This window comes from Caloenas nicobarica, chromosome 11 (genome assembly GCF_036013445.1).
Source record: "Caloenas nicobarica isolate bCalNic1 chromosome 11, bCalNic1.hap1, whole genome shotgun sequence".
In the NCBI taxonomy this organism is placed as follows: Eukaryota; Metazoa; Chordata; class Aves; order Columbiformes; family Columbidae; genus Caloenas; species Caloenas nicobarica.
In genome coordinates this window covers 8665131-8677902 of record NC_088255.1, presented here as the reverse complement: position 1 = coordinate 8677902, position 12772 = coordinate 8665131, and the positions used below count along the sequence as shown (strand labels likewise).

At 36.4% G+C, this 12772-nt stretch overlaps 1 protein-coding gene across 1 annotated transcript in view; it reads right to left on the bottom strand.

Annotated features, from left to right (window-relative positions):
- CACNA2D3 (calcium voltage-gated channel auxiliary subunit alpha2delta 3) overlaps positions 1 to 12772 on the bottom strand; it is a 437844-nt gene that overhangs the window by 257924 nt on the left and 167148 nt on the right. Inside the window, exon 5 of the mRNA XM_065642557.1 lies at positions 3831 to 3993. Within this exon, the coding sequence (XP_065498629.1) occupies positions 3831 to 3993 (163 nt within the window). The remainder of the gene's footprint in view (positions 1 to 3830; positions 3994 to 12772) is intronic.

Sequence of the window (12772 nt, the reverse complement as noted above, 5' to 3'; positions counted from 1 at the left end):
ATTGATTCTGTACTTTCCAAAACGAAACTCTGCTTTTAATATGACAAAAGTAACTTTCTTCCTCCCTTCCTTTTTCATCTATGAATATACACTTATGATTAAGTCACTAAGAATCCTTTTCCTTACTTCTGTCAGAAATCTGCACACAGCTGATAATTGCCAGTTACCAAATTTGTGGATGGAAGAAAGAGCTAATGCTTGCTAAGACAGTTATCACAGAACTTCTTATTTAATCTTATTTATTAATTGTTTAAAAGGATACTGCCTTACAAATCCTGTGGCTACAAGGAATGAATACACTTTGTGCTAAAAGAGAAGAGAATGCACTGACAGATTTAGAACCCTGATGCGTGCTTAAATACTTCAAAAGCAAAACATTATCATCAGCAGGAAAAATGAAGGAGGCCAATTCCATCAGAGTGTTCTGCAGTCTAAATGGACTGCCAGCCTTGCTGGGAAACAGCCGAGAGAGCACATTTATCTGTAAAGCACAATGATCCCACTTTTTTTTCCCTGAATTCCTTCAGTATATGAACATTATAGGAATGCCAAAATAGTGTTTTCTGTGCCCCACAGGCTTTAGAGTCCAATGATCAGTAACTTTTCTGGTTTTAACATTAATTGATGTGCACTGTAAGATACAGAGAAACTGGAGGACAGGGGCATGCAGAAAAGGGGAATGAAAAGTATAAGAGCACATCAATAGCCAGACCAGCTCTTTATATTTTACAACAATGATCAAGAGTACTGTAAATGCAAAACTCTGACTCTCTATTAAATTCACTAATTTATTTTTCCTTCTGCATTTATAGTAGGAATATGCAATGTGTACTCAAAGATAACACTAGAGGTGCATGTGTGCTTACAAATTATGTTGGCAGCCTTTTTCTTTGGCACTTGTTTTCCTTCTCAAAATGTTCCATGTTAAATTTTAATATCACAGTTTTGATATTGATGGTATTTCAGCTTTCTTGATTTCATCATAAATGTCATGAAATTGGCTTTTGCTTTTTATTTTCAAATGCTAAACTTGATGTTTTCCTTAGAATAGGAATCATTTAGTCCTGTTGTTACCATCAATATTTTTAAGCTTTCCTATGCAGAGGCTGAAGGAGCCAGAAGATACGTAAAGAATAGCAATGTATTTATGTCCCATGATTTTTAAGTCGATCTCATTTAGAGCCTACTTAGGGACTGTGAACATTCACTTTATCGATTATTTATTTATTTATTTATTTATTCTTTATTGATTATGACCATGCAAACTGACCAGGCCAAAGTTTTTCCATAAACTAATTCAGGCTACATATTATTTCAAAAGCAAAGAAAAATAATCTTGTCTTGATTAAGGGCTTGGGGGAACAGACATGCAATGACACTTGTAATAGACAACATCTTCATAAAAACAAAAATAATTTTTTAAAAAAACCACAACACACACAAACCCACACGCCACAAACAACCCCATCCTGCCTCAAGTGTGCAATCTGCAAAATAATAGAACCCCATTTCAGCCATTGGATCTTTTCAAACCTTTGGTAACCAGATTATAGAGCCTGGTATTAGTAATTAACTAGGGATCGACTAATTAATCCTTTAATCATCTCTTGAATAAGCAAAGCAGACTGAGCTCTGTAGGCATTTTTCAACCCTTTGATGAGTTTCTCTGACTCTTCTCTGAATCTACTGCAAATTATCAATATTTCTACAACTAAAAAGCCAAAATGAAGGAAAAACCTTAGAATTAGCTAACAAATATAAAATGCATTTTTTAATGCTGACTTGAGAGTCCTGTGTTTGAATATTCCATGATCATACTTGCCTCTTTTCAACTGTGAGTCTGGGCTCTGGTTTTGCCTAGTAATTCTATAAAATAAAACAACCTGGAAATTAACAACAGGCATTTTCTAGAGAAACGGTGTTGTGCAGACACTTGGTTGTAAACCTATCAATATCTTCTGCCTGTACCCTTAGGCTGGGATTTAATTAACTTGTTATCACCCCTCCACATTACACAACTGAAGAAATGGGCAACAAAAAATATAAGTATACAGGCCTCTTCTTGGCAAGAATAACATTTCCAGACACTGTCAGTCTCGAAGCTGAGACTATCATGTCCATGTGTAAGGAAAATGTCAGCAACAAAACAGATTTCAGCAGTTGGAATACATTTAAACGATTAAAAAAAAGTTTTTCTGCAGCTGCATAAAGTGATGATTTTGGATGGTTTGAATTAGACAAAATGGAAACAGGAACCATCCCAGAGCTCTGTCTTCCCCATCTCTATGGGCAGACCCTGCGTTAGTGGCCAGAATAAGATGCCACAAGCCCTTTTACTTGGGCCTTTAACTGTAATTAATCAGCATATAGAAATGTATTCTATGCATCGCAGTACTACGTATCATGTAACTGAAGGTCCTTTAGTTTTACTGCTCTCACTAACTACTCAGGTTGGTTTGCTTCTTCCAGAAGAGCATGACTGCCTGACCTCTTTGCAACCATACTTTTTTTTTTCCCCTCCTCCTTAACAATTCTGGAATGGACTATTTTATAGACAGACTCAGTTACATAGATATTAGCACTTGCAGAAAAAAAAGTTGTTTGGTAGCTTTAGAAGTTGCAAGCACTTTCCAAATATTTTCAAAATACCTCATATTAATCATTTCACAACCTTTCAAATACTGTCTATGAAGTTTTGTTATTTTGTAAACCCTAATTTAAGACACAACTGCACAATTTTTGGCTTCTCAAGATTCTCAAGTCTGAATCGTAACCTTGATGAGAAGCTGTCATATTAATTGCTTCTCTTACCAGCCCAACCTATCCGAATGAATTCTCCTTCCATTTGTGATTACACAATATCCTTGCATGAATTACCACAATTGCAAGCCTGGAATGTATTATGAAGAAAGCATTCAATGGTTTTTTAGCTGTCTTTTAGTATAGTTAAAACAAGGAAGAGGAACCAGATGATGAGATTAGGCAGCTCTCTACAGACCAAGGACAACTATATTGTAGACGTTGTTCAGAAACTTTGGTGCTCTCTTATTTTTCTTTTATTACTGGCTTGAGAAAAATAAATAGATGGGTGCTGCATAAGCACAGTAAAATTACAAAATTCTGCTGTCTAATCAAAGAGAATTGGCAAAAGGAAAATTAGTAAGCATGTACCTGAGTTCAGTTTGCATTCCAAATTTTTAGACCTAAGTCCATCACTCCTAATATCTAATGTAGCTATTTGTTAGTTCTATGTGCTATCCAGCACCTACAACAAATAGTCAGGAGAGCAGAAATTTTCATGTAGTTCATTCCTCCTAAATATCATCTGAAAACTGCGTATACAGTCATATACAGCTAGAATTATTCCCAGAAGCTTGACAGCATAAATCTAGTAAAATATTCCCCTCCCATCTCCCCTGTATCTTTCACTTCTAGCTCTCAGAAAAAATAGACTGCAACTTGTGATGATGTGAGATCTGTTCAACTGAATTGGAGATTCCAGAAAATAATTCATAAGAATAAATATATTCTGCCATATTCTATATATCCTATGGCAGAATTCATGCAAGTCTAATACGCAAATCATTGACCATATTGCATATTGCTAAACTGCAATATGCTCTTTAGCGTATTGCTAAATTGCCATAGAACAAAAGGTATTACAAAACTGTCATACTTTCACAGCATTCTTCCACTTAAATTTCAGTTTAATTGCAAACTGGAAAACACACACAACATGTAGTTAACCAACAGCTCCATTTTAAAATCATGGAAGTTCCTAATTTATGTTTGGCCAGCGGAATGATGAAATAAAGCAGCTCTTTTCTTACCCTTATTGTACATATTGGTTGGTACTTGGACATCACTCAGACTGATGTTCACAGGCAAGTTATTGAAGTGGTCGTTCGGCACTAGAATGAACTCCTTTCCCAGCTCCAGATAGTTTCCTTCTTCATCTCGTTCATTTATGAGCACAGCATTGAAGTACTCATACTGCAACAGAAACCCACATTCAGTATTCAGAATTTACATTCAGCATAAAAATGGGGTTTGAATATTTCTACATATCTATCAATCCATTGATTAATGTTTACATGTATCTCCAAGTAGAAGAGAAGAACAAGGCATCTTTACCATCTCTCACATTCCCTCTATACTCCTAGTACAGGCACATTTCTGAAACCAGACTTATCAATACATTTCAAGAAAATCCAATATTACCTCAGATCTCTGGCTGCCCTGAAAATGTCAAGGGCAGCCCAACAAACATTCTGAACATAAGGAATGTATGCACTATTTTTAATACAAAGCCTTCTACATTTAAATAATTCCCTGGATAATTATTTAGTGATGATGTCTCTGTTTAGCTTATTTCCATCAGTTCAAGCACTGCTCTCAGTGCTGGACTTTGGCCTTGGCAAAATAAAAGTGGTTTTACTTCACAGCAATATTAACTAAAGCTGGCGTTGTTTACCCGATGTGTACCGTCTGACATTTCTTACAGAAAACTCTTTCTTTTATGCTGAATTTTACACATGTACATCATAGTACGTTTGTATAATTATGCATACTTTAAAATGGACACAAACTTAGCAGTGACTTATTTTGAACAAGAAATTATTGTCTGCCTGTTGCAGATTCCTGAGGAGTATTTGGCCTATTTTTAATGGAACTATATCTAGATAAGCAAAAGTAATTTAGACAAAATTATTGATTTCTTTATGACCTAGTTTAACCAGAAATTCTATCAAGCTTTGAAGGCAACAAGCAGTGAAGGCTACTTTTCAACCTCTTAAATAACCTCAACCCCTGGCAAGTTTGTGATGCGTTTCTTAATTGAAAGAGACCAAAGTTTAGTGTGCTTGAAGAATCTCATTAATTTAATCCAAGTCTCTGCCCTAACTATCAACTTGAGAGTAAATCAATATAAATATTTAGACATAAATCTATGCATTCATAGATCATAAATATCTATACAACCTGTAAAAGGATAAATATATTATACCATTTACAAAGCTAAAACAGACCAGCAAGTACAAAAATTTAAAAGACTTTTCATAAGCACTGTTTCTCAGTGTGACAGGCACTCATTCTGCTAAACAAGAATTAGTTAAAATCTTATAATCTATACACTTCCATTAAAAGGCTTGATAATTTAACCAGTATCTTAAATGGAGGCTTACTTGGAAAGCAGCTTTCCATATCCTGCACTTTTAGCTTTTAGTCTTTCAAAATGGCCAACCTGTAGTTTGGATGATAGATGAAAGTAGAATACAAAAGAACTCACTATATATTTGTTAGATTTTGAGGACCTTCTGTGTATGACAGAAATACTCAGATGAACTCAGTGTTCCACATACAAAGACTGAGACCCATCAGTATTTAAAAATCAATTTAATGGATACTAATCTGACATGATTAAACACTTGATCTTAAAGTTATTTTACTTCAACTGGTTGATACTGAAATGAGCCAAATAATCTGCTGCATGGATCTCATGAATATATACAGCTTTTGATTTTGAAAGTCCTGGAAAAAAGAAAAACACAGTAGTCTTTTGGTCTGCTGTTTTGGTTTGGTTTTGATTTTTTTTTACCCTCCAGGAGCTACAGAGAAAATAATAAAATAAAAAAAGCAGAGATATAATTTGTCTGAAGTTGTATTTTCATTAACTAATTAATTCCAAATGTTATTAGAATTATCCAACACCCCCACAGATGCCCATTTGGGGGATGTTACTGTTAGAGATTTGATTCTTCTCATATATAAACCAAAAGGATAAAGAAACGTGATCATTTCCAAGAAACACCAGTTCTGATTCTATTTGGGAGAAACCTTTTCTGTCCTTGCTTACTATCCAGGTTTATCACGAACCATTAACTGCACGGCGTGCCTGCCGCCCACATGTGACAGCAGTTATTTCAGTTCACCCTTTCTGCAAAAGCCAGAAACAGTTGGCAGAAGACTTAAAAGCCCAACTCGTATTTCCCATCTTAGTAAGATAGAACATTCCTTACAGCTTTAAACCGTGCACTAATGACTGTTCTAAAATGCAATCCCGCTCCAATTCCAAGCAAGGAAGAAGTAAGCTGTGTAAATTTTCCATTATAGTATCTAAGTTGGTAAGAAAGGCTGACATTCCATCCCCTGGGAGTACAGTGATACATAACATCACACATTTCATGCTCCTTTCTTGCCAACCACTCTCTTCGTGCCCCCTGGACAGCTAAGTTCCAGCAGGGTGAAGATTATTGTCTCATCTTGTTTCCAAATCACGTGTTTTCTTGTCCTTAAAGACATGGTTCTGTTTTGTTGGGGTTTTTGTTGGGGTTTTTTTGTTGTTGGTTTTTTTGGTTGTTTTTTTGGGGGGGGGGGTTGGTTTTTTTTTTTTTAAATCTGTTGAGCATGACATCTCATCCACAACAGCTGGAGCTCCAGATAAGCCATTATGTTGCTTTCATGACACTTCCTGGCTTTGCAGATCTCATCAGGATTGTCACAGAGAAATCAAAAAGGTTTTGGTTTTTGTTTTCTTGTTAACAACCACCATTGAAAGCATTCACAAACACCTAACTCCAAATTTTAACACAGAAGTTGTATTTACATATTACACTTTAAGCAAAAGTTACATTTCAGTAGGTACCAAATACATTTTGGGATAAATTATTCTGTACTAAGATACATAGGAATATACTGTTCCCTTTAACTGAATTTAAGTTATTAATCATGGAACAATTTCTACAATAATTCAGAGACAGGCTTAGTGATTTCAGGGATGTAAATTTAGCTTGCCCATGGGTTTTATAATACTCTGGAAATGGTAGGAAAAATGGACAAAATTCAAACAAGAATGTCAGAATATACATGGCAATCACCTCTAAAAGAACATTATTTCCTTTCATTCGGCGGGTTATTTCCTTTTCTAAAGGAGTTAATTAGTAGACATCCTCCTTCATCATGTTCTGCAAGTAGCAAGCCGAGCCACATATTAACATCTGCCATATTCTAAATCAATGAAACAACTGATTTCACAATTAAGTGTATTTAGGACTGATTGTTTCTTTCCTTGATTTAGTATTCACCGATTTATTGGTCTGAGTCTGTATTTTCTCTTTATAATACCACAAATGTATATACAAATGTATATATTTATGTGGGGTTTTTTGCTTGGTTTGTTTTTTTTAAAGCAAATGGTAGCATAAAATAGTCCTTATGATATTACAGATAATTAATATTTTCCTGGGTTTTATCTGTTTGATTTAGAGGGTTTGGTTTTTTGGGTGGATTTTGCCAGTTAGAAGCAAGAGTAACATATTTAAGCCAGTCCTCCAAGTTCTAAGGATTAAACATCAAGTAATATATGCAGCTCAAAAATATTCAAAACGATCAGCATTTAAGCAGAGCTGGTATACATTGGCTTCTTTTGGGCACCCTCCTTCCAGGTGTATTATTGACTGTGACAGCTGAAAGGTGATAGAAGGAAAATTAAAAACAAAAACTGGAGAAAGAAACATGAAAGTAAATCCACCTGGCACTCTGACACTGCTTTTGAGATGATACCCAAGGGAAAGCGGATAACGTCCTGTTTGCTGACAACACAAATACTCTACCTGCTACGCTCCAAGAGAAAATTACTTCAATTTAATCTTGTCAACGGAGGTCAATCTTTGATGTAACCTTAACTAGGTGAGTTCTTAGTGTGCACAATATAACATGCCAAAAAGTTATTAGTCTAATAAATAACAAAATAATTATTCAGGTTGGGAGCAAAGCCAGGCTCTGCTGTGACTTGGCCAACAGATGAGTTTACCCTGACCTTACATACAGACTTGCACGGTGAGTAATGAACTGGAGAAAAAAAACAATCAAAGAAAATCTTGTTCATGTAATCTATTATAAGCATCTCAAGATCTAAACATGAACTTGTATGCCTTTGCGCATTTAAATTTGGCCAAGTAAATATATTGGGGTTTGTTTGTTTCTATATTCCTTAATAGCATCTGCATAAATCTGAATGTTTGATCAAGCATTTTGAAAGCCCCCACTGTATCGTAATGAAGACGACTTAGAGGAATGCCATAAAAGTTCGAGACAAATGGCATTTTAGCCTTGTGAAGAAAGCCTTCCCACTGCAAGCCAGTAGAAACCCAGCAGTACTGTGCTCAACAGAACAAGCGCTGGACCATTCTGCTTTAGCAGGTGGGTTGGACTAGATGATCTCCAGAGGTCCCTTTCAACCCCAACCATTCTGTGATTCTTCCTCAGCAAGGAGCTGATTGTATTTATATTTGAGACATCCCAAAGAATCATATTGCTAATAGTCTGCAGAACCCTGGTCTGCTTTAGCACACTGGTAGTACAGCAGACAGAGACTTCTGGGACTGCTAGGAGACTGATCACAAATTTGTTTTACGAGTTCAGTCAGGCTGACTAGCAAAGGGAAGATTTGTTTTAAAACGCCATAAGTCTCAGTCGCACTATAAAAGTCTGTGCTGTATGATCTCTTAGGATGGCTGCCACAGACGTGTTAATGATGATAAAATTAATTCATACAAAAGGTATCATAGAAAAATCGCAGGGAAGTACAAGGTTTTCGGCATGCAATGAGAACCACGGGAGCAGGTTGCAGAGGAGAGCTGATCGGCAAGGCAAGAAGGAAACTCTGAAGCTATCTGATCCAGTTTAGTCACTTATTTGGGCAAAATGTCTCAACTAAACGAGCACCTTGATTACAATGGATACTTTGCTGAGTCAACACAGTAATTTAGATATAATACTGAAAAATATTGCACATGCCCTGCATAATTGCAGCACTGTACAAACTGTGGTAGATAAGTGACATTACTTCCATTACATTTATCTTATTGTATACAAATATCTTGTGATGCTTAATTTACCAAATATTTGTTAACGTTGTAAACAGCATATTTATTTAAATATAAATATTTACTGTACAATTTAAAAGAAACATAGATTCTGATACATATAGTCTTTGCAACTTACAGAGCAGTTGGCACGTAAGAGTAAACATACATCAGTTAGTTTCATCTTATTTTAAAATCAAGTATGTATTTTATTTATGAAACGATGCAAGCCAAAATTTTAGTTTGATCTATTTTTCCCATAGTATCGAAATTATTTTTACCAGGACAGCATTAAAAAAGTCCCATTCACAGAGCTATGAGAACTAGGAACGTGTAAGAACACAAGGGGGGATGATTTGCGCTAAAGGGTCAGCACTACAGCAGTATTGGGGCTACACTGATCATTTTTAACCACACGATAACCATTTTCACAGTGTTTCTGCCACCATACAGCTCATCTAAAGACAAAGCTGGAGGTCCATGGAAGACACTAAATCAAAGGAAGTTTATGGCATTTCCACTGAAAATCAAAATACTAGAGCATCAGAGAGAAAATGAACAAGTAGCAAAAAACATGGAAAATGAAGAACAAAGCAAAATCCAGCATTAAATAGCGCCGACAGCTAGAAAGGAACAATAACTTGAATATCTGTTGTTGCTTCAGTGAGCTAAAAAAATAAAAGCAAAAAAGGAAGAGGAAGAGTTTCTCTTCTCAAGACTCTGACAAGGAGGACGCATCACTGAGAGGGCAGAAATTTTCATGATATATTAAAAAAACAAAAAAGTTATCTACTCTGAGGGAGGCTTTCCTACTACAGAACACATTGACAACAGCCTCCACTCTGGTATTCGTGTGTTAATAAAGAGGCAGATGTCTGAATGCGTATTGGTTTTTAAGGCTCAAAAAAGTCTCTTCTGACAGCTGTCCAGTGAGGAGAATTTATGTTTTGAAGCACATGATTGAAGCTCTTGTATTCAAGTGCTTAGTCTGATGTTTAGCGGGCAAGTATAAAAGGTCATAAAAGCAAACTGCCTCAATTCAATAAAAACTGTTCTGAACTTTAAAAAGCTTTTAAAATTGAGAAAACCGGCATGTCTTGTTGTGAGATACAATCTTTGTGATTTCTGATTATTCCCTCAAAGTCCTTACTTGCTCCTCTGTAGGAACTTCCAACACTTTCCCCCACTTCCCGACCCCTTTTCTTCATGTCTTTACTCAACTGCAGGGCTCAGAAAGCACCTGGGGTCTGCAATGTTGTGATCAGTCCCGCTCTGAGTATGGAAGTAGCACAGAAATATTACTTGCATCCTTACAAAAACTACTGCTCTGTTTTCTATACAGTCAGATTAAGGTGACCTTTCCCCAGGCTATCCATTCCCTCCCAATATGATTACCTTATTAAAATTGTATTAAAAGAGGGTAAATAAATAATTCTTTATTATAGTATAAAATCAATTATCCCAGCATGTAAATTCATAACACATCAAGGTCTCAGAGGTGTTGTAAGGATTAACTGATCCACTGAAAGTGGCAAGTAGTAAGTAATTATGATGGTTAATTTTAAACGATCCACTAAAGTTAAAGAGAGTCACTTCAGGTCACATGTTTCAGCTGAAGCCTCCTTTTCTTTTACAGATAACTAACTTCAAAAATATCTATTTTTACATACAAAAGCTCTCAGATTCTTTTCTTTGTCACAAGGCTGAACAAAAACTCTTTGGTCACTCTTAGATTTAGTAAACACAACAAGGAAAGAGAAAAGGTGTCCGTAAGGGGCTTTCAGTTTGACATTTCAGACACCTGTATCACAAGCCTTACTGGAGATCCAATGTCTTTGGTGGTCTTGAAATGAAAGTGTGCAGTGTGTTCATTTTCATACACATAAAAACCTCCAGTGAATACTTTCTGCTAAAGAGCAAAACGAATACCTGCTCCGGTGGCATCATAATTTCTCCCTTCTCCCAATGGATGGATGTTAACAAGGTAGCAGTTACACAGAGGAGTAAGTTCAGAGCCAGTTATCAGGCTCCTGCAGAGCTGGAGGGAACCATGGGAATTTCTAGAGCAACTTGAATCACTTAAGTGAATCATCTCATAACCAGAATACAGTAATGGTAGAGTCTGTGCACTTGTGCAGGTTGAGCATTTCAAAACCACATAATTACCACAAATACCAGAAACCCCACGTTCCAGGCAATGAGGTGACGCTTCTAATACTGTGAAACAATAAAAAGACAAAAATCCTCAAGCTGGAAAATCTACCAATATAGCAGTGTGGCCCTTTGAGAAGGCTTATCATCGCCTGCACATATTGCGAGCGAGCATGACGGGAACACTTCTGGGGGCTGCACCCCCCAGCGCGGGCTGAGCCCCGCACCCCACGCTTCTGCTCCCTCCTGACAGACGCAGCGGAGAACTCGACACTTAAAGCTTCCAATTCAGAAATATACTAACAGAAGAGGTCATTTTTCTTGCTAATAAACATGAGAGGTCTGTTGGGCTTTATTTAAACCGCACTTTGGAAGAAGCAGCAATTAGCCTAAAACTTTTCACCCCAAAAGGACAAGCTCTGTGCAAGAGGAAAGAAAACAAGGGAAGATTAATAAGCACTTCTGAACTCTTGAGGATGTTAGAGCATTTTTGAACACATTTGTGTCAAGCTTGCCATCGCTTCCCTGCTACAGTAGTGGTGATCCGCCCTTTTCAGACCAGGAAAACTGAGATACAACGTTACACAGTAATATATTTTTTTTTTTTTCAGGGCACTGAAAACTCTCACTATGCCTGATTTTCTTTTCAGATTAAAAGTAGCGTCCCACGGATATGGGTATGGCCAAAATGCGGATGCAAAATACCTAAAGCAAAACACATGCTGACAGGTTGTCAGGATGCCCGGGGTGGAGGGGCTGTAACATTGCTGCAGCTTTGTGGAGCAGTTAAGATGCACAAACACACACTGGAGAAGGCTTTCAGCTACTTCTCTTTTAGAGTCTTAAAGACAGAAATGTAAATCTAGTTTGATGTATAACACAAAACAGCACCTTGTTTTTAAAATATCAAAAGCAAAAATCAAGCATGTGTGATTTTTACGAGATTAACTACTGACTTCCACTGGCCATAAGGTTTGGCATATTTTAAACATGAACAGTATTGTGAAGGTACTTGTCACATTTAAAAGGTGCATCAAGTGTAATTTAAAGTTTGTTGTGTTTATATCGTCAAGAGTATTTCTGAAAAAAATTGTTTGTCTCAAGCCAACAATCAATGGATTTCTTCCCTCTGAAGTCTAACAACTCAAATATTCCCAAAACCAGTTTTATGTGGCTGACCTTTTTAAATAAATTGTATCATTTGTATATCTTTATACATGCATAAAACCTGCAGGACTTTGCCTTATAATTAATACCATTTCCATTACTAGCTAAAACCACAGGACTCCTTCATTTCTCTTTAAACCCCTGTAGATCATATCAAGCTAGTGAACAAGCAGGATCAACAAATTCTATAAAATAATTCTGTAAAAGAATATCCTGTAAAAGAAAACAGCAAAATTACAGAATCGCTTCAAAAATCAATGCAGTAATATTTGCTAAAGTTTTCCATCTTACCATAACGTAACCAACAAATGGCATTCAATATAGAACATTAAAAAAACCCCACCTCTCCATACAGTTTAAAATGTGGTATAGAAATATAAAAGCAAACTACTTCACAAACAGATAAGCTGAAAAGTTTTAAAGTGAAATCAGTGCAGTTCCATGCATGTTCAGCTCATCTGACACATTCAGGTTGATGACAACCTCAAGGCTGCTTCTAATTATCGGTGGAGACGTATCTGACTTCTTTGTGCCTTTTTACAATCATATGCCCTAAATGCCTCATTCCTACTTCCAAGCAGGAAGAAAAA